We start from the raw sequence: 21,025 nt of genomic DNA, 5'->3' as shown, positions 1-21,025 counted from the left end.
ACCAAGATAAACTTATTTGGTTCAGATGGTGTCAAGTGTGTGTGGCGGCAACCAGGTGAGGAGTACGAAGACAAGTGTGTCTTGCCTACAGTCAAGCATGGTGGTGGGAGTGTCATGGTTTCGGGCTGCATGAGTGCTGCCGGCTGTGGGGAGCTACAGTTCATTGAGGGAACCATGAATGCCAACATGTACTGTGACATACTGAAGCAGAGCAGGATCCCCTTCCTTCGGAAACTGGGCCGCAGGGCAGTGTTCCAACATGATAACGACTCCAAACACACCTCCAAGAGGACCAGTGCCTTGCTAAAGAAACTGAGGGTAAAGGTGATGGACTGGCCAAGCTTTTCTCCAGACCTAAACCCTATTGAGCATCTGTGGGGCATCCTCAAACGGAAGGTGGAGGAACGCAAGGTCTCTAACATCCACCAGCTCCGTGATGTTTATGGAGGAGTGGAAGAGGATTCCAGTGCACAACCTGTGAAGCTCTAGTGAACTCTATGCCCAAGAGAGCTAAGGCAGTTCTGGAAAATAATGGTGGCCACACAAAATATTAACACTTTGGGCACAATTTGGCCATTTTCACTTAGGGGTGTACTCACTTTTGTTGCCAGCAGTTTAGACATTAATGGCTGTGTGTTGAGTTATTTTGAAGGCATGGCAAATTTACACTGTTATACAAACTGTACACTGACTAGTTTACATTGTATCAAAGTGTCATATCTTCAGTGTTGTCCCATGAAAAGATATAATAAAATATTTACAAAAATGTGAGGGGTGTACTCACTTTTGTGAGATACTGTAGCTCGAGTGGTGTACTACATGCAGCCATTAAGGGTTTCTCAGAGGTTTCTGCCGCCAACACAACTTACTTCTTTTAGAAATCCAGGGAACACAATGCCAACAGTTCTCATCACAACTAAAGATTTGTCATTATCGATGAATTCATAATTTTCATGATTAGGCATTCACAATGAATAATATTCAAAAAGCAAGAATTGACATCTTTAAAATTATTTTAAAAACAGTTTGCCTGTAAACCCTTACATTTTCAGTATATTAATGATCATTTTCATACTATAGTGTTAATCAGGGGTGTCCACACTTTTTTCACTGAGGGCCACGTACAGGAAAACATATGAAGGACTGGGCCCCTCATTAGAGGTGTGGTATAATGCCTCATAAGTTAAGTTACAAGTAAGCAAATTATGCTTGATAATTAAATATATTTTTAAAAAACAGCCTCCATCACAGATTTCCATCGGGTTTAATTTATTTAGTTAATAATAATAATAATAATTTTGTTATAATAAGTGAAGATATGAAGGGTATATTTAAAGCTGACTATGTAAATAAGTTACTGGGCTTTTTTTTTGTTTTTATCAACTCACATTTGTTAGAAAAGGTTTTCAACTTTATGATTTCATGAAATGTTTTGTACAATAAAACATTTCAGTTGTAATTTTAGAATTTGCTGAGGGCCAAAATTCAAAATGGACAATGGGCCACGGTTGCCCCCTGGGCCTGGTGTAAACATTGCACATCTTTACGCCTTGAACTATCATATTTTGGGTATTTCTGCTTCTTTTGGTTCTATTTTCCAGAGGGACTATTTCTGTTAAAAAGTTATTACAGTGAAAATATTGATAGCATTTTCTGTGGATTGTGGCCGTGTGGATTTTAAGATTACCGAGTTCACGAGTCCAGTCGCGATTTACCCCAGCACCTGGACATTGTATTGGAAAAACATTTGACTGTAAAGTGTTAAAAAAGTAAGTTGTGAGGATGACAAATATATTACCATTCACCAATGTTTACGTGCCATAGAGGCAATCGATATATCAAAACCTGGACAGATAAAATGATTGAACTGGACCTTTAAGGTTTTTTAAAAAGGGGGATTTAGATGTTATTTTATGAAATAACCAATCTCTGCAAACCAAAAGCATGACTTTCCACTTATGACAACAACCTTCATCAAAACTTGAGCGTGGGGTGGAGGGAAAGTTTGGTAAAGTTAATAATCGAGAGACAGTGCGCAGTAGGTGTTGAGTCATGGGAGTTTCTGTTATGAGTGTGAAAGTTTTACCGAATGCGAAAGAGTGTTTACTGAGTGGTGTGACCTGCTTTCCATCTTCAGAACAAAAAGATTGCTGAGACAGCAATTTTCCTGCAAAAGTGAAGGTGCAGCATTTTAAAAAGATCTCTCCCTAGAGGTCCTTATTATGTTGCCTAACCATGAGTAACACCTTTTCTACAGCGAAAATACAAAACTGTATTATATCCGATTGACACTTAACCCCTAGTGCAAATCACTGAAGGACAAATTGCCAAGAAAAAAAATGGTGTTTTTCAAAGGGAACTCCCTGTTTTAACTTAGTGTAAAAGTTGAAAACCATTGTCGAAAAGGAAACTGGTTTCAGTGAACTTTCCCTGCATAAAGACCAAAGACATGTAGGGTTTGCTGACTTTTACAACATCTTAAATGTGACAAAAACTGGGCTGCTTCAGATAGTGAAAATAATAAATTGTTATATCTGGAAAGGAAAACCAAGAACACTCTCTGGAACATAATGTACCCCAGTCAGAGAGACTTTCAGTTCCAATAAGATGGATCTGAGAGTAGCGGAATGTTCTACCTCATCCGAATTTATCTTCATTTCACCACAATGGAAGATCGTATTCCTTATTTTTAATATCTTAGAGGTGTTTGATCTAAATGTTCCCCCTGTTCTCAGGTCAAACGTCCTCAGGGACCATCAATTGTCTCAGACTAGAAGCCACACTTAGACTCCAAATTCATAAAGCCACATAAAATCATGTGTATGGATGGAGGGAGCAGTATGCCTGGTACGTGTAGCAAGGAAAACAAGCAGTCTCTGTCAACACTTTAAAGAGTAGCTCATGTGGAGCAACACAGTCAGTCAGCTACAAAAGTCACTAGTCTGCAACATTTCAATGAGCAATACAAAAACTCCCTGTGAGATGTAGGAGAGCTGTTCTGAAGCTGACCGTTGACCTCCCGGTGGAGAGGGGCCAGAAATCAGGAATAAATGCAGCCCAAGTGCTCCATCTGTAGAATTTCCATTCTTTCTTCAATTACTGTATCTAAAATCTTAACTTAGATTCACAGTGAGAGTGCATAATAGTGTCAATAAGTAATGTCAGGTGTTGTCGATATCAAGTCATTTTAGCCCCGTTTGTACCTGGTGCATCGCAAGAGCTCTCTGGAATTGTGTCAAAAGCATAAAACATAAGCACCTGCATGTCTACAGGGGCCCTATAACAGGTGCAAATGATGCTGCTTAACTGCAAGCAGCACGTCTTTTGTCATTCACCACAAATCATGCAGTGCTCCATATCATATAACAACTTTGAAATTGATGACAGGACCATAGAAAACAACTGTAAGCATTTATTTAAAGTGATAAGGGCCTTTACTGGTGGGAAATAGGAGAACAAGCTTCTATCACGCTGTTTTGGCTTGTAGTTCTGAAATATCAATTGAGAATCCACATAAAAGGGAACATCCATCTCTGGCATCAAGAAGAAATCACCTTAAAAGATTAAGTCACTGTATCACATTAATGGAAAGAATCCTTAAAAATCCATAACTGTTAGAAAATAGCTTCCTTCTGTTAGAATAGATTGCTTGATTAAATGCATGCTATACAACAGATTATTCACTAGATTCAGTTTGTTTTATTATGTCAACAACAAAAATGTATGTCCATACCAATAGTTTGAATTAACCTTATATTCTTATAGCAAAGATAATCAATCGAAGTGCAATCAATTCAGTCCTCCTCTAATAACAAACACAAAACTAACTTGACTCCCTTCTCTGAGGATCACGTCACAGTACAGGTGCACCTCCACCCCAGCTGACTTTCAGGAGGAAACTTGAGGACACAAGGGGGGTTGCAGGCTGCAGTGCAAACATAAAAGTCCGTGCAATGTGTGTTTGTACATCTCTCAGAACTCAATGATATCTGTGCACAGATCAAACTGCGCGGACATAGCCTCATGACGTATGTCTGCGATGCACAGCTGCAGGGTTAGCCGCAGGCCTGCTCTGCATTAGCTCCATACATAAACACTGTATGACAATAATTAATACTTGTATCTCTCCACTGTTTATTGCACGTGCATCTTCAGTCAATTTTACACCCAGTGACGACTGGTTTTGGAGTTTGAAGCTGTTTTTCATTCTGGAAATCAAAGACTTTAGCCAGAGGTCCTCAATGCTGCATGTAAATGCTGCGTGAAAACATTGCAATCGAGCCCTGTTTGCTTTCGTTTTCTCTCTCCAACAGCAGCGGGCTGGAGGCAAATGTTGGATTAGCTTTAAAACATGTCTCACCTGGATCCCCAGTTATGTGGAGGAAGCGCCTTCAAGCTACGATAGGCTCATTTTTCGTAAATACCAAGCAAAACCGTCGATGTTTCTCTCCAGCCATTTTGAGCCAAACCGTTGACTTTATCCAGCGGGGGTATCAAAAACGACCGCGTAATTATTCAATTGTTTCTTTACTTTATGCGTACCAAAATAATTTACTACATATGAATATGAGGCAAGTGTATGTTTTAGTGAGTAATTGGCGATTCAGAGGTGTGAGAAAGCAACATCCTGCGGTCGCTGTTCACTAAGCACCCCCGTGTAGACAGAAATGGTATGGCTCGTTAAATTCCGGGACCTACTTTACTGTGCTGGGTCAATGCAGCCAATGAGCGCCGCAGTAGTAGTGTAACCTGTGGCCGAACACAGTGCTGTCATTGTCAGACAGGTGAGAGGACAATCAAATATCACAGAGCTTCGATATAAATGCTTTCTATATAACACGCTTTAAAAATAATGTAACCTGGCAGTAGTTGTGCGGTAACCCATACACCTTCATACTCACTTATATGATGACAGAACAGGCAATGGTGCTAGAAAAGCCTAGACATTCACTAGGTCACTTTATTAAGAAAATGTGAGTTGATAGGATTTGTATTGTAGGTGCTGTAGAGGAAGAGTTCATTTTAAGTAGAGATGCACCGACAAAACTGGAACTCCTGAATTGAATATCAATACCAAGTACCAATCAAATATCAGTGATCTCTATTTTCACTGATTCAACACCTGACATTGGCATTGCTGTTGCCCTCAAAACTAAGTTTGGGAACTGCATGACTATAAAGAAGAGCTGCCCAAAGGTAACCTAAAGCCCAAATTAATAAGAATTATAATTATTGCAAATTAGTTTGGAAATCTTCACTTAGATTAAGACAATATACACCGTTCACACACTCAACAGGGTATCTAAATGAACGTTGCAATGCTAAAACTCTTCCCTTAATGCACACGTAGCAGCTTAATTCAGTTGCAAATATAATTGTCACCTTTGCTGTAACAATGTAAATTTCTGCTCTGTTGGACGAATAAAAGGTATTCTGATCCGACACTGATAATACATTGTGAAGAGGGTGTTAATGAGGGTTAAAATGGGCCTAACAGCAGCATGACTTGTGTTCCTGATTGAATTGTTACTTTAGCTGACCTTTAACACATAAAAAAGTGTTCTTGTTGCAAGGTTCCCACTGATATTTGATTCTTCTTTGATTTAGATTTACAATTATCTATTTTCTTGTTGTTTGTTTTTGCAGTTCAGTCAGCCTTTATAATTCTAATGAAGTCCATATTAATTATTGCCACACATTATAAGATCTGTTATGACACAAATGCATACCCATAAACAAATATATTTAGCCATGTCTGGGAATTGACACACACACATACGCCCTTTCTTCTAGTATTTCACACCACGGTCTTGGTGCAATGAAGCATAGTGTTGTTAGTTTTGCAATTTGTGTCACCTGGGGCTACACATGTCCTCTTCTGTTAACCACTTTCACAGGCCTCCTTGCATAGACTGTGGCAGGTGGCAATGCTTTCTGCCTGTGACAGTTTGTGGATGACAGACAGACAGACAAAGATGTATTCATGCTACTCAGGATTCCTCTGTGTCTTTTTCTGTCTCCCTGTGAGTCTCTTTCACACAGCAGCAGTGACAGAAGCATACAGAACAAAGACATGTAATCAGGAACTTCAGTACAGGTGTTGTCACTGCTGCGTTTCTGAAAAGCTCTGTTGCACGCTGATAGTGCTCGGCGACTAATATCAATATTTCTCATCTCGCCAAAACAGGATATGAAAGAGTGTTGCCTTTCTCTGTTACCCCTTGATGAAACACTGAGGTATCACTCACTGGAAAGTGTGCTTTGTAACTGTAACACTCCTCAGGTATCACTCTGAAACATATGTATAAAGAAAATCCTCTAGCTAGGAGCTCTTTTTTTAACAACACATACAGAGAAAAAAGTAGTTGTGGCATCCCTACTTTGTGATCAATACAAGAATCTTTAGCTCAGGGCCAAATAGAATTAAGAATTGCTTTAGGATAATGACAGTATCGACCGGGGCTCAGTAAAGCGTTTCAAGCGATGGCAGGTTAATTCCCATCTATGAAGGTGTTCAGGGAGCCAGTCTGAGTCAGGTTTGACGGTCAAAGTAATTCTCTCCAGTGGTGCTGCTCTAGCACTATCCACAGCACCTATTTCCTCCCGAACCACATCCACTTTAAGCTCCATCATTAAAAAAAACTGTTCTTTGGAAACTCTGACATATGAGAGCTTCTATGCCATCATAGAATTGGAGAGGAATATTAGCTAAAGCTATACTCAAATAGACCACACAGTAAAATCACTCCTGCAAGGTTATGGAATAATCCATCCTCTCTATTGGCATGTGTAAAACTAAGAATCCTTAGGCGACGCATGGATGACATGCCATGAATTACAGGTCAGCATGAGTTATGGTCAGATCAGGCTACAAAGCATTGAAGCTGACACTGTAATATAACATAATAGCACAATGAAAGCTTATAAAAAGTGATTAGGCAAACAATGATAGGAAATAATTTGCTCTTTTTTGCATTTAAAACAACAACTTCCTGCACTGACATTAAATAATTCTGGTAAAATACAAAAAGAATTGTTGTTAGTTCTCCTCAAACTGATATATTTTTAAACATAGTACCTTGAGTGAGCATCCCTTCTTGCCTATTCCCTCTTTGAATAGAAGTCATTTACCTTGCTCATTATGTGAGACGTTGAGGTGTTTTGATGTTTGGAGATGAAAATGCTTTGAGATGAAATATTCATTTCTTTAGTTGGCTTAATTATGTATGTGTCCACTGTCAAGTTGAAAACTGCTGCTCCTGTGAGGGATGTTTCAAGCGTACCTTTTTGCCATTGGCACAGAATACATTACCTCCTTATTACAGGGATTGCCTGGCATACACTCATATGCAACCTTATGGAAATATTAAATGAAGAGACTGCACACCTCAGTGGACACACTGAATAAGCATGATCGTCTCTTGTTCATGACTCATAATATGAAGGTTGGGCTTTTTTCCTCATTTACTGCATTATCCAATGTTTTAACCAAGACTTTGTTCTTGTCATAAAGACAAAGAATATACCTGTACTCTTTGTTCCTTTATTAAACATAACCTTAGTCAAACGGTGATATAATGAGTCAGTGCTCTGGATTATGAGCAGATGGTAGAGGTGCCTTAGGTGTAATTTGTCCAACATTATGAAGGTCACATCTCTGTATATGTGGCTTTATGGTCCTGTAAGGTTGGGGGTGGGGCCAAGGAATAGGTCAACCTATAGGGAAATACTCGTAATGAGAGAAACCTAACTGAAATGTAAATTTTATTGGCTTTTAAATAATGTGATTTCTCCTGATGGAAGTGTTTTGGGCTGTTGTTACTCATGCCTCCATGTCGGCCAATGCATATTTGGAACTCTTCTACTTACAATGTCATGAACTCAAGCCAAATCCCTCTTTCCAAAGTTGTAAAACATAAAAATGAAACACTAGTCTATTTTGCTTTCAGTTTTGTCCAGATGTCACAGTGAATGTGTGATGCTCTCCACATGTTCAAGATAGATGAAAGTAAAAAATACACGTGTGAATGCATACCAGAGACATGGAAATGCACACAGATAAGCATCGATTTTGCCTGATAAGTTAGAACTTACATGGTGAATAGTTGATTTGAGCTATCTTTTATCAGACTCTTTCTAGGTATCTGTTTATAATTTTCTTCAAACACACTTTAACTTTTTAAGCCTACAGTATGAGCTTTAGGCCATATTCTATACATAATAGTGTCCTCTCAAATATAGCAGGAAAAGCTTTAGAGGAATTTCACTGTTTGAACCAAATCTTGGAATGCATCATTGATCATTTCCATAATACGTGTGCAAGAATCCCACTCGATTTTTTTTCTAAACCTACCCACATCAGATGGTAAACACTCCAGTGAGTTTCCCACCATGAACACATCACAAACACTAAATCAGTACTATCTCTGTACATGTTTATTTCCAAAGCCTTACTAGCTGTTATGTTATTATTGCAGTCATTTCCTGCGCTGGAATTTCATTTTGGGGCTCCCTTCTCGCTCCTAAAACTTACTAGCGGCCTGTCACCCTTTCAGCACCTCTCGCTGGATCTTGTAAAGGTGTGGGTGGCCATGGTTGGACCCTGAAGTGGCTGCACGGACGCTGAGCTGTGAAATTACATTAAGCCGCCAGCTTTGGGCCCATGGCAATCCTTCCTTAATGAAAACTGTTTCACAGCGCAGGCTGCGCAGAGCAGCGGAGACAATCTGTTTGACAACCAGGGCTTAATATGGAGAGGTTGAGTAAAGGGACACCATAGTAATTGGCTGGCATTTTGGATGTTCATTTATAGTACTCCGCCGCTATTCGTGTACTAAAAAAAATGTTCTGATGCTCTGTAAGTGTGTGTGGGAAAAGAGTAGGTGTGTGGTATTCACATTCATCCAGTGAAAACAGCAGTGGCCTATCAGATTGAAACATAAGCATGCATACTAACATAAACCACCCACACACTACTCACTCATAGAGCCAGCCTATACTGCCATCAACTTCAGATGTGTTTCCTTCTAATGGAAATGTGATGTATAGACAAATACACTCACATAGGAGAACGTAACCTTTTCAAATGTATTAAAAGGTCACATTATTCATCAATGAAAAGTACGTTCCATCATATTGTAAGCCGCCAAAGGGAAGTTTTATGTACTAAAGCCGAGATGGGGATAGATTCTGGTCAGTGGTGTAAAGTACCTAAGTGCATTTACTCAAGTACTGTACTTAAGTAACATTTTGAAATACTTGTAATTTGGTAAGTAATTACATTTTTTGCTACTTTGTACTTCTACTCCACTATAATTCAGAGGTAACTCTTGTACTTTTACTTCACTGCATTTATTTAATACCTTTAGTTACAGATTTGGATTAATGATGTGAAATATAATCAACACTTACATCAGACTTTAGATCCACCTGGAGTAAATTCACAAGCGGTATACAAAGTCATTAAAACCAGCTGCACCTTTACCAGCTTTGATAACACTTTAATGATCAATAATTATAAAACATATCAGAAATATTACTCTGAAATGGACCAATCTGCATAATAAGGACTTAAGTTACTTAACATTTTGAATAAAGGACTTTTACTTGTCACAGAGATTCCTAAACCTGGTACTTAAGTACAAGATCTGAGTACTTCCCCCCACCTATGCTCATGGTCAAGGGGAGGATTTAGTCAACAAAATAAAACGATCAGAATGTACACAGACTATTCACGCCCTGGGCTATTCACAAACACAAAGACTGCAAACACTCGCACTTTGCGTATTCTTGCCCTTTTGTCAGTTATAAAGAAAATATAACAAATTAAGGTCAATATATATTGTAACAGGCCCGTCAGTAAAGGTCAAATGCTGTCCCCTCATTGTTTTTAGAGCATGTGGAAAATATGTGTCCTGATTTCACCTCGTTCTGCTGTAAATGGCAAAACGTATCACTTAATACAGCTTTTTCTATATTCAACAGAAAACTCTTACAGATTCAGTTTCCCTATTACATTACATGCTGTGAACACTTTGGATTTCTTAAGAAGAGAGTACTTCAAATAAACTTTTCACACTGACGTCATGTTTAGTTTAGTAGCCAGCTCATAGTCCTGTTGGGAACCCAGAGTAAACCAAAATATTATGTTAAAAATGCGGGTCCCCAGCACATAAAAACTGCTGAGTGCTAACTTGCATATATTGGGCAATTTGCCCAATAAGCATAAGCACCAATAAGTTAATAAGCATGAATAACTATGAAGGACTATGGGGAAAATAGTCAAAAAATGGCTGGCAGATTTGGAAATTTTTGATTGATTGAGGATGTCAAGCCCATTTCTGACATTTTGAAGATCAGAAATGGCAGTTTTAGCCAGAAAGTGGTCATATTTGTTCTTCCGGTAGGCTGATTTTGATACATTTTGGTTCGATTTGGAAGATTTAGGGGACCCTGGATCATTTGGATTGGACAGATTGCCAATTTATTTGAAGAAAAGTTGTCCACAGTGGAGAAAATCATTTTCATTTCCTGGTCCTGCTATCCAATGGTCGGAACATTACTCATGGTAGTCAAAATCAGTCTACCGAAAGTAAAAATATGGCCACTTTCTGGTTAAAACTGCCATTTTTGATCCAGAAATGTCCAGAAATGGACTCAGCATCCCCAATAACCTCCAAAACAACTCCAAAATTGTCCAAGTCATTTAAAAAAATATATTGTTTTAAAAATAAATTCCTTTCCCATCAACCTGAGACAGAAATCTCAACTCAAACACATTATACAAAAAAAGACTTGCTCATCGCTCATTAATATGTCCTTAAAAAATAAGATATTGCAAAATGTAACTTCCTCTAGGTAGGAAATGGGCCTACCTTTTAAAGATAGAAGCAGGAAAAAGTACTGAAAATGTATCTTCATTGCATCCCCTAATAAACAACATCATCCTGTCACTTCACTACACCTCAGTTCACACGTTTCATTTCACCACACTCTGGTTTCAACTGTAAGAAAAGAAGTCTCCAAAAATAATGCCTTGATAGCTTGAGTCAGACGTCTTTGCACTGCGCACAAATTCTGTTCCAGACGCAAGGACAAATAAACAGTAAAATGCGCCCGGCTCTCCAACCAACACAGTATAAATTTACACCGGGCTTTCCAGAGGATGGCTGTCTCCTTCTGACAGTCACAAGAGGAGGGAGAAGACCGGGGCAAGCCTGTCTGGAGCAGAGGTTGTGTGCATGTGTGTGTGTGTGTGTGTGTGTGTGTGTGTGTGTGTGTGTGTGTGTGTGTGTGTGTGTGTGTGTTAGGATAACTTCACACACGTCTGGCCAGCCAAAACAAGTATATATCTTGGCCTGCCGTGGAGACAGGCAGCGTTACGTTCACCCGCAGGTCAGGAGCTCTCAGCCCTGTGGCCACCCACCCCTGTGGAATCATGGGAGTGGGGGGAGTTTGTGTTACTTTGAGCATTAGAGGGAGCTTCTTCACCCCCTGTTACCAATCCTTTCTTAATTAAACAACTTTGATTTTTATGTTTTTATAGTGAAGGAAAGGAACTCAAATAAAGGAAATCTGTTCGTTCCACTTCAATTAACGATGCAACATGTGATTTACAAATGAAAAGCTGTGTATTTGTCATGCAGAGTGCTAATCAGCGTGAGAAAACAGTTCTATAATGTCTTCTGTTGTTTCAGAGAAGCTTTGTGAAATATGAAAAAATGAACCTCAGGCTATCATGAGGGTGGTCTTGGGTTGATCGTGAGGCTTTTTACAACGTCACACTGTAATGGTCTCGGTCATACAATTGTAATTTAACACAAAGCCTTAAAGCATTACAACATTTGAGAGACATGGCTGTGTATTAGGGAGATGTTAAAGCCTGCAGGGCGATGTCAACTCCTGGTTTATGATTGGCTTGATGCCCTGTGGTGCCCCCAAGCCAATCACATTCTTTGTACTTCCACAACAGACTCAGATGATACAATTGGTCAAATTAAAGCCAAAATAATGTGACTTTTACCCTATCAAGTACAAATGTATCATACACTTCCTATAATGCAATTTCATAGCATCTTTAATTAGACCTTCTCTGCCTGGTAAATGTTACATTCAGACCCTTTACTCAAGTGAAATTAGGAATACTTCAACATAAATAAAACTCTTTCATTTAATATACAACAAGCAAAATATACTTCAAGTGTCTAAAGTAGTCAGTGCAGAATAATGTTATTATATTATCAAATATAACAATAAATAATTGGATTATGTTTACTGATGTGTGAACCTAAATAGCTGTTGTGTTTGTAGGGAAGGCAATTTGTAAAAGTGCAGAAAAAACTCAATGAGGAGGATTTTATTATTTCTCGTATTGTAAGTTATTTCAATAAATTGATAGCCATTATAAAACAATTATGTGTTATAAGTGTAAAATCTTATTTATAAAGTGAATACTAACAGCTGTTATATAAATGTATGGAGTAAAAATGTTATGACAAATGCCATGAAACGCAAAGGACCATAAATAGTAGTGTAATTGAGTACATGTGCTTTATAACATTACCCCACCATGCAAACTGTTTGTAATGTAGACTTTCAGTAAAAAAACATTACTCCTAAGACCAAGGCTGATAACATCAGCAGGGTATTTTTTCAGTCTTTGTAGTCTCTGCAGGGACATACAAGCATTAATAAACTGCTTTATTAGGTTGATTAGGAGTCCCCATGACAATAAACCTATTTATTTCAAATCTGGAGTTCCCCTTTGACAGAGGGGGAGCATCGGAGTAGTTTGGGATGTCTAAATAGTGTTTTGGTTCTGTCCTATTCACCTTTTCCTCTGACTAAGATGTTTGAGGTGTGGCTCACTCAGACATGTGTGTCAGCTACTTCCTGTCTGGAGAGAAAATCCATACAGAAAGACGGAAGTGACTTGCTTGGTGCAGGAAAATAAAGAGATTGACATCTAGTCCACAAAACATTGCATTGTTGGGCTCCGACTCTGACAGCATGCATTCAACTACTACTGAATACTTTGGCTGATATTTGCTTCAGGAGTTTCCCCCCAGGGACTGATTTGACCTCAGGAAAGAGACATGAGAAAATGCTCAGGCATGCAATAAGATCTGTTTATGTGCTGCGAGCCAGATTGTTATAAGGAGCAGAATTTATAAATCAAAAACAGGGTTTCCCAACAAACTCCGCTCAATTCTCATGGCTTTTTATGTGCAGTGTGGCACTCCACTTCTGGGCTGAAATTGATTTTTCCACACAGTATCAGTTGCAATGTAGGCTCCACCTGAGCACTTTTAAAATGTGTGTGTAGGTGTGTGTGTATCTTTTAGCTGGATAACTGCAGCTGCAGCTGAGTGCCATGAGGGTGATAGTGGGGGTTGCTGGTCTGTGGGAAGGGGAGGAGGAGGAGGACCTCACATTTAGCTGCCGTCCCTTGGGAGAGATTAAGCAGTTTAGTCTTTGCTGTGTCTCTCTCTATCACTGCCACCGCCTCCTGCTTCTCCTCTCTATTCGGAGCAGGGCAGGGTGTACCTTTTCTGTCATCCTGCTTTTGCACTTTCTGTTCCTCTCTTCTACTCTCGTTTCCTCTGTTCCTTCACTTGCTTTCTTTTCATTCATCCTGCCTGTTGAGCTCTTTGCGCCAGACTGTTTCTATTTTACACCCTCTCGCCTTCTCCCTCTTTTTTTTACCCAACCCTCTGACCCCGAGACATCCAGCTGATTCTCTTAGCTGACAGCCCAGATGGCACAAAGCTAGTGTTTGTGGTTGGATGTGCGGGACAGTGCTGCCCCCCCCTCAGCTGCATGCCGGCCCCTCTGTCCCAACTCAACGATAGGCTGCTTTGGTTCGGCCGTCCCACTGAGCTGATCCTCTGGTCCTGCGTGAAGCACCACGGAGCTCAACCACTACTCACATTAATCTCCTAAACGATCCTGGACCTAAGAGGATCAATACTCATTTTCAGGGAGCAGCATGATCCCTTAATGTAGTGGAGGATGGCTGCTTATCCCTCACTCTCTCCCCCCTCCCCTCTTCAGTTCCAACTCCCCATAGGAAGAGCAGGAGTCAGCCTTTCATTCTATTTCATGGCCCACTTTAGTTAAGACAATATCTGGATTTTACTGCCAATGTCGTTATTCAGGTGAACAGCACCTGTGCGTCCTCTTGGGGGAGAGTCTTCCAGCCCTTCATGATGATAAAAGCTGCCTCTCTTTATTAGCTGAAGTAGCAGTTTTAGTGAGGCAGCCGTTTATATGATTTTAGATCAATGTCTTGTAATTGACTTCTCTGACCCGGCATTCTTTCAAATCATAGAGGGGTCATCGGGAATCCTTTCTTTATCAAACAACCTAACCACCTCCATGTATTTCCCATCGTTGGACTTCACTTTGGTAGAAAATACACAGTGAAAATAAATCACACTGTTACAATCCAGTTCCTGAAACACAGCAGAGATGTCTCCAGGCTATTTCGTACGAGTAGTGGTCGTATAATTGTTATTCTTTGTTTTCCACAGACGCTGAAAAATGACTTCATGCTAATAGCGGGGCAATCCAAGGAAAATGGGAAAGACCTGACTTTCCATTGGATAACAAGCATCCTATTTTTCCAGGGCACACCGCTACGGCTGCACGGTTAGCCGAGCGTCTCATCATTGATCTTTGCTGATGTAGACGCTTTCTGGGGGCTTTTTTCATCAGGGGAAGGCAGAGACAAAGTCTGGGTGCCCTCCCCTCAGCATGTCCCTCTCAGACAGGCTGTCTATTGGTGGAACAGGCCACCTGGAGCAAGTTTGGAGGTGTTGTTTATGCTAAAGCTATTACTCTCTGTCTGGGCAGACTGCCCTGAGAGTTGGACTGCTACTGAATTATTCAGCCAGGAGATCTGCCATCCTATGAATACAAGCTGTCAAATGTAGTTGAATGATGAACAGATTGTCCAACAATGAGTTGTTTGTATCCTTGAGTATAAATGTTTGATATGCAGATTTACCTTAAGGCTACATGCTTAATATCTACATGATGGTGAAATCTTTCTAATGTAATCCAAATGTATCCTGTTGAAAGACAGAAGTCAATGTTACTTCCCGTAAGCATTCCCAGCGATTGCAAAATCTTGTAGCCTTATTTAACAGTCAATACAGGACACACAGCTTGAGGTAAATCTGGGTTACACAGTCTGCTACAATAGACTGTCTGATGACAACATGTCACATACCAGAGGTCCAGGCACCAGAAACCTTATAGTCATCTGCCTCAAGAATAGCCACAGCCTGGCAGCAACTGCTGCTCCTCTGACCTATAATTGCATGTCATGGGATCATTTCATTTTGTGCTCAGTTTTTATACTTCATCTTCCCTTCACTATAACTTTCCAGAAGAATTCACCTCAAACATGTGATTGTGAGTTCTTTTTTCCTTTCCAGTTACACAGAGCCTACTGTGATAAGTAGTGTGTGTGTGTGTGTGTGTGTGTGTGTGTGTGTGTGTGTGTGTGTGTGTGTGTGTGTGTGTGTGTGTGTGTGTGTGTGTGTGTGTGTGTGTGTGTGTGTGTGTGTGTGTGTGTGTTTGCTGAAGTGAGCTTCCCTCAGGAGAACAGCAGGGTTTTTCTTTAGGTAGAGGATCGAATCACTGATGACAGTCTCATGACCTCGCACATACACACGCCCTGTCTGCTGCATTTATATGCTACACACACACACTCACTCACTCACTCACATATACTCACACACACACACACACACACACACACACACACACACACACACACACACACACACACACACACACACACACACACACACACACACACACACACACACACACACAAACGTAAACAACAGCTCAGATCAAAGTTGTTCGACAAAATTACTTAATTAAAGTTGCTTATGAAAACATAATGCGAACTGAACATATTGATGAATAATTATTCTTGAATCAATTACTTTGTGTGGGTTTACTTTGTTTTGGTTTGCGGGTGTTTGGTTTTGACATAAATTGCCCAAAACATCACAATTATAACATTTCCCATTTTTGTTAGGGAAAACAAATAACAAAACTAAAAAAGTGATGTAGCTTGTTTTCTTTCAGTGTTGTGAACAGTGCAAAGTAGCTACTCTACAACCCCTAACCACAATCACCTATGTCTACCTTTTGTACCTTTAATAGCCTTTCAAAAAATAGAAATGCATCTCTGTATCGTGTTTTACATGACATATAAAGGCTGGGCAGGTAGGGTGCGCATGCAGCCATCTCTCTCACTTCCAGTACTTAGAATGAACGGTATTGGCAGCGTGGGTCGGGGAGGTGCGGGAAGGTGATGTCGTAAAGCTTAGTGTCGTAAACCAGGTGCGGAGAAGGGGAGGTGAAGGGGAGGGAGAAGGAGGAGGGGGAGAGGGGGTGAGAGAGGAGGTGACTCTCCGGCAGCATTTAGACACAACGAAAGGATCATGGCGGATGGCCCCAGGTGTAAGCGCAGAAAGCAGGCGAACCCGAGGAGGAACAACGGTGAGTTAAACTACTTCCGACGCGGTGCCTGTCTATCGGGGAGACGGTGCAGAGGCTGTTCTGTCCCCCGGTAATTTCAGCGAAAAGTTTGGGACCCCATAAGTCCGTTTTTTAGTAACTGAAAGTGCTGTGAAGTAGCAAGTGAGCGCTGTATTACAGCCCTATGTGGTGTACCGTTATACCTGGGTCGCGTCTCTCCCTCCGCCTAGCGGTCCGCTGCACTGGAGACCGTTATACGCACCTCACCCTGTTAATAGTGGACCAGCGTTTGTCTGCACTTTATACTTCTTTATTCATATTAATGAACTTTAACCCTCTTTATAGACTCTGCTTTTGTTTAATTTGTTGCATTTTGTCGAGTTTTTGAGCCCACCACGAAACTCGGACCTGTTTCTGTGTGAAACATGCTACCTGATTGTTATTGCGGAGAACGACACACGGGTTATTTTGAACAGTTTTGATGGGAAAACATCAGATTTAGCGGTGATTTTGTTGAAAATATCGTTTATATGGTTAATGTTGCTGAAACAGAGGGAACACAACTGTTTGGTTTGTTCTTTCTTTCTTTCGCTCACTCATAGCAGGTAGCGATAGGACACTGTTGCTGCAATAGAAGGGCTGACAAAACGCAATTTGCCTGGTTTTATCCTGCCTGCTATGTGCTTCAAATAAGGTCTATTTTACCGACGACATCATATCAACGTTTTAATAGAGAAAACTGAAGAAAAACGTGTTTTTGTGTTGAAACGCGCTTTGGCAGGTCTCTTTTCTTCATATTGCAACTTAGAACACTGTTGTAGTGCTGTGTTGCTCGTATCGTTAAAGTTAAATGCTTCAACATTGGTCTTCGATAGTAAAGTAACAACAGAAAGATCAGTAGAAACATGGTTGGGGTAACCGAGGTTCCGGAGAACGAGGAATATCTCACGCGCTGTTTGTGTGAGCAGGGCGAGCGCAGCCCATATAAGGAGAGCGGATTCTCTCCTGTCGCGCGCTGGGAATCCTGATTCTTTTCGACCGGGGACGAGAGCGAACCTTTACACAAACTTGTTTTTTTTATGTTTGCCTTTCTCTTATTTTAATGCGCCTATATACTAACAATACGAGTGGATTATGTGTGTTATGGTATGCGATGCAAAACGGATTTCATCCACGTTATTGTCGTGTGAAAATAGTGTTTGTATTGTTACAAAGTAACTAATGTGACTGTCTTCAAGGATACCCTTTTTCACTAGATGTATCTCCTATTTCTATCACACACCATTTTGGTAGTTGCGTTATTTTTGTTAAAGGGACAACTAAAGGACTTTTTCGAGTTGTTGTCTCTTTTCCTGCTGCATCTTTACGTGTATTTACGTGGGCTCCTGTGAATCCGTAGAGCGTTATTTTACCACGGAATTGGCTGTTTATAACTATTTTATTGAGAAAGCAAGCCTTTTTGTCGCAGTTCTGACAACATGTGTTGTCTATCAACAAGTCATGTGTTGTGCCACCCAGTGTAGCTCAAAGGAACTGGGGTAGTAACAGGACATAGCGTTATTTTGTCCTAACAACCCTGTTTCATGAGATTTAGGTTTACTGTACTCTCTTATTAAAAGCTACTTCTTTTTTTGTGTGAAAAGCAGTTGTGTTGGGAGGAAAAGTGACTAAACGGTGTGAGTGTTTGCTGTTAATGTGAATTTTCTGTGAATACCTAGTGTGCAGAGTGGCTTTTTATAGGTATTATCGATGTTTTCTACTGTCATCTTGTTTTTTATGGAGTGTGTTCAGCTATGCATTCCCTCCCTGGAGCGTTTGTTCAGTTTAATATGTGCAAGGTGTGGACACACCTTAAATAACGGTCCTGCTGTCTAGGTGTGGATATTCCTTTGCCTTGGGTTTTTTGCTCTGGAGAGACTTCAGGATCTCTACCTGTCATTAGCTGCTTTTTCCTTTTACCTTAACAGGGTTATTTTAAATAAAGACACACCCCTTTTGATATTTAAAGTCACATCCTTTACCCAACAGATGTGTTTCCCTGTTACTTTGCCTCATTTGCATTTGCATCAAAGAGCCATCAAGGTCTGCTTTTAAGTCCTTACTTCCTACCACCTCCTGACAAGACAGGGATCTGTCATGTAAATTAACATCTCTGCTTGTTTCTCAGAAAACGATTTAAGACTTGTTGTGCATGTTGTCATACCCTTGATTTGGTTGCAATTTATAAGTTTGTTAAAGCAAGTTTGTGAAATGATCTCTGCAGAAACAATATCCAGCCTAATGGCTACTTTTTCATGATTCAAAAAAAGTTTAGTAGCCTTTGCTTGGGCTATTTTAATTAAGCAAGTCCTAAAGTTGTGCCCGGCTTGTTATGGTCAGTGTCTCTGCCAGGTCCCTGGCGAGCAGGGCGATCTGAGATCAAGGTGAGCCCCATTCCCCGCTGTAAACAGAGAGGTGTTAACTGCCTGCAGGACGACAGGTGTTTGCAATCGGCGGGATACTACAGCTTCCTTTGTCGCTTCTCCCCACTCAGCTCCCCTAAGGAAAAGCAGCCGTTCCCTGCAACGGTAATTTAACACAGCAATTTGGGAATAGAGGAATGCGCCCGGTGTTAACATTCTTTGCAAAAAATAAACAGGGCTGTGCTGGGACAGCTTTGTACCCCTGTTCAGGAGCCAATGTTTTAAGAACAGTGTAGCCAGGAAGTAGCTAGGGTATCTATGTATTTACCTTTATCACACCTGTCATTTGTATCATCCCCTAACCTGTCTCTCCCCCACCCTCTTTCTGTATTTCTGAACACACTGCCACCTTGATGAATCATCCATCAAATAAAGTAAATGTGGGCTTGGCGCTCGGCAACTCATGTAATGTTGAGGACATGTTTATTGGCCTGGTAAAACTATACTTAAACTATACTTAGTGCCCTGGACTCACTCACCCTGCCTAGAAACTATTGACTACAACCACATGCTGTAAGTTAGTGGGAGAACAATAAAACATGCTTCAGCTAAAGCTACAGTTTGTTAGACGAAACAAGTGGGGCTGTGGTGAAGGCTTCGGAGGAGGTGCGGATTGGCTCTGTAGCTCCGCATGGCACTTCGGTTGTTTAAAAGACATCTGTTTACATTTAAAAGGTCCACCCCTGTTGTGTGAAGAGTTGAGCTGAGGAGGAAATTTTTCATTTATCTCCCTGCTTTTCACCAACTTCCTCGGCAGCTTCATTTAAAAGTGCCAAATAAGAAAAACATCTCTCCTCCACTCCCTCTCTCACTCTCTTTCTATCTCTCTCCCCTCTCACTCCTCCTTCCAGTGCTTGTCCTTTATTTCGGGGGGTTAAGACACAGTAGCCAGGGGTGCTGTTGATTGCCCCCTGACCTAGGCACCCATGCGTGCCTAGAGTATGACTTCACTTTCCCCCCCTGTGCCATTGTGAGGCTTCCAGCATGTCCAATTGTGTTTGTGTTAAACTCTGTTCAATGAAAAGGGAAGAGAGGAGGAGGAGGAGGAGGAGGAGGGGGGGGGGGTTTCAAAGCTGCAGATTTTTCTCCGCTCCCTCCTTCTCTCTGTCCATTCCTCTCTGACCCCTTAAACTGTGGGCTCCAATGTTCCCTGCGGAGCCGAGAGGGGGGATGGAGAGAGTCGGTGAGAAGTGGCCGAGGTGACTAAAGAATTTTACAACAGGTGACAACTGAGGGACTGGTGCTGGCAGATAGAAAGCATGACACAAATGGCAGCTACTGTATCTCCGGCATGGATTTAAAGCTAGATTTATGTGTTTTGAAATCAGCTCAATAAGCTAATTCTAGACCCCAACCAGATTACATCACAACTGTTCACACGCTTGTTTTTTATCAATCATCTGATGTGAAAAGTTTCTAATCTTCAGCCCTCAACATGTCCGTCAGGGTGGGAAAGGGCTGTCCTCAGCTGACCATTGGGCAGAATTAAAATGATGTGATGTACGACCACACTCCCACCTCTGTTAAGGCAGCTTAATGATTAGCTGCTCCCATGGAGGCTGAGAGCATTAGCCTATAAAAAGGTGCTCTCCCTTCGTAAAGAAGGAGTTTTAAACCCAGAGTCAGTTTCAGTAACCCCCTTAACTGCGCTTGGATGTGCTTTATTGGGGTTTGTGTGGCTGAATGCTTAAATGAACCATTGTGTGTTCAGGCTTTAGTTAGAAAGCCTGAGGAGAAAGAGCCTAGTTACCTTTGCAGTTTGCCTGCTCTACCTCATACACTTTCAGTGGCAGAAGAAAAGGCCCATTCAGCGGCCCGGCATGGGGAGGGAGAGCCCTTTTCACACTCCGCTTGTGGGAAACTTCTCCTCCATACTGTGCATGCCATTTGCATATGACCCATTCTTTTCCCAAAGGTCCCCGTGAGGGAGGAATCCGCGGAACGCTCGCAGAATTCATCAAATCCCTCTCTCACACGGCCCTCTGGCCCTCAAGACCCTGCTTTGCAGCACACTATTTGACATTTTTGTCTTGGAAATATATCGTACGCCTGCGTCATGCTCG

The 21,025-nt window shown here is 41.1% G+C and overlaps 2 protein-coding genes across 2 annotated transcripts in view; one reads left to right on the top strand and one right to left on the bottom strand.

Moving 5' to 3' along the window:
• Positions 1-4,463, bottom strand: part of znf438 (zinc finger protein 438) — a 42,039-nt gene extending 37,576 nt beyond the window's left edge. The window contains 1 exon segment of the mRNA XM_063873762.1: positions 4,361-4,463. The gene's annotated coding sequence lies outside the window, so the exon portion shown is untranslated.
• An 11,910-nt stretch (positions 4,464-16,373) lies between these two features.
• Positions 16,374-21,025, top strand: part of zeb1b (zinc finger E-box binding homeobox 1b) — a 45,690-nt gene continuing 41,038 nt past the window's right edge. The window contains exon 1 of the mRNA XM_063912657.1: positions 16,374-16,521. Coding sequence (XP_063768727.1) covers positions 16,464-16,521 — 58 coding nt within the window. The 5' untranslated portion in view covers positions 16,374-16,463. The remainder of the gene's footprint in view (positions 16,522-21,025) is intronic.

The sequence above is a fragment of the Eleginops maclovinus genome, chromosome 21 (assembly GCF_036324505.1).
Source record: "Eleginops maclovinus isolate JMC-PN-2008 ecotype Puerto Natales chromosome 21, JC_Emac_rtc_rv5, whole genome shotgun sequence".
In the NCBI taxonomy this organism is placed as follows: Eukaryota; Metazoa; Chordata; class Actinopteri; order Perciformes; family Eleginopidae; genus Eleginops; species Eleginops maclovinus.
Note: the sequence above shows the minus strand (reverse complement) of the source record. Positions and strands in the feature narration are given on the sequence as shown.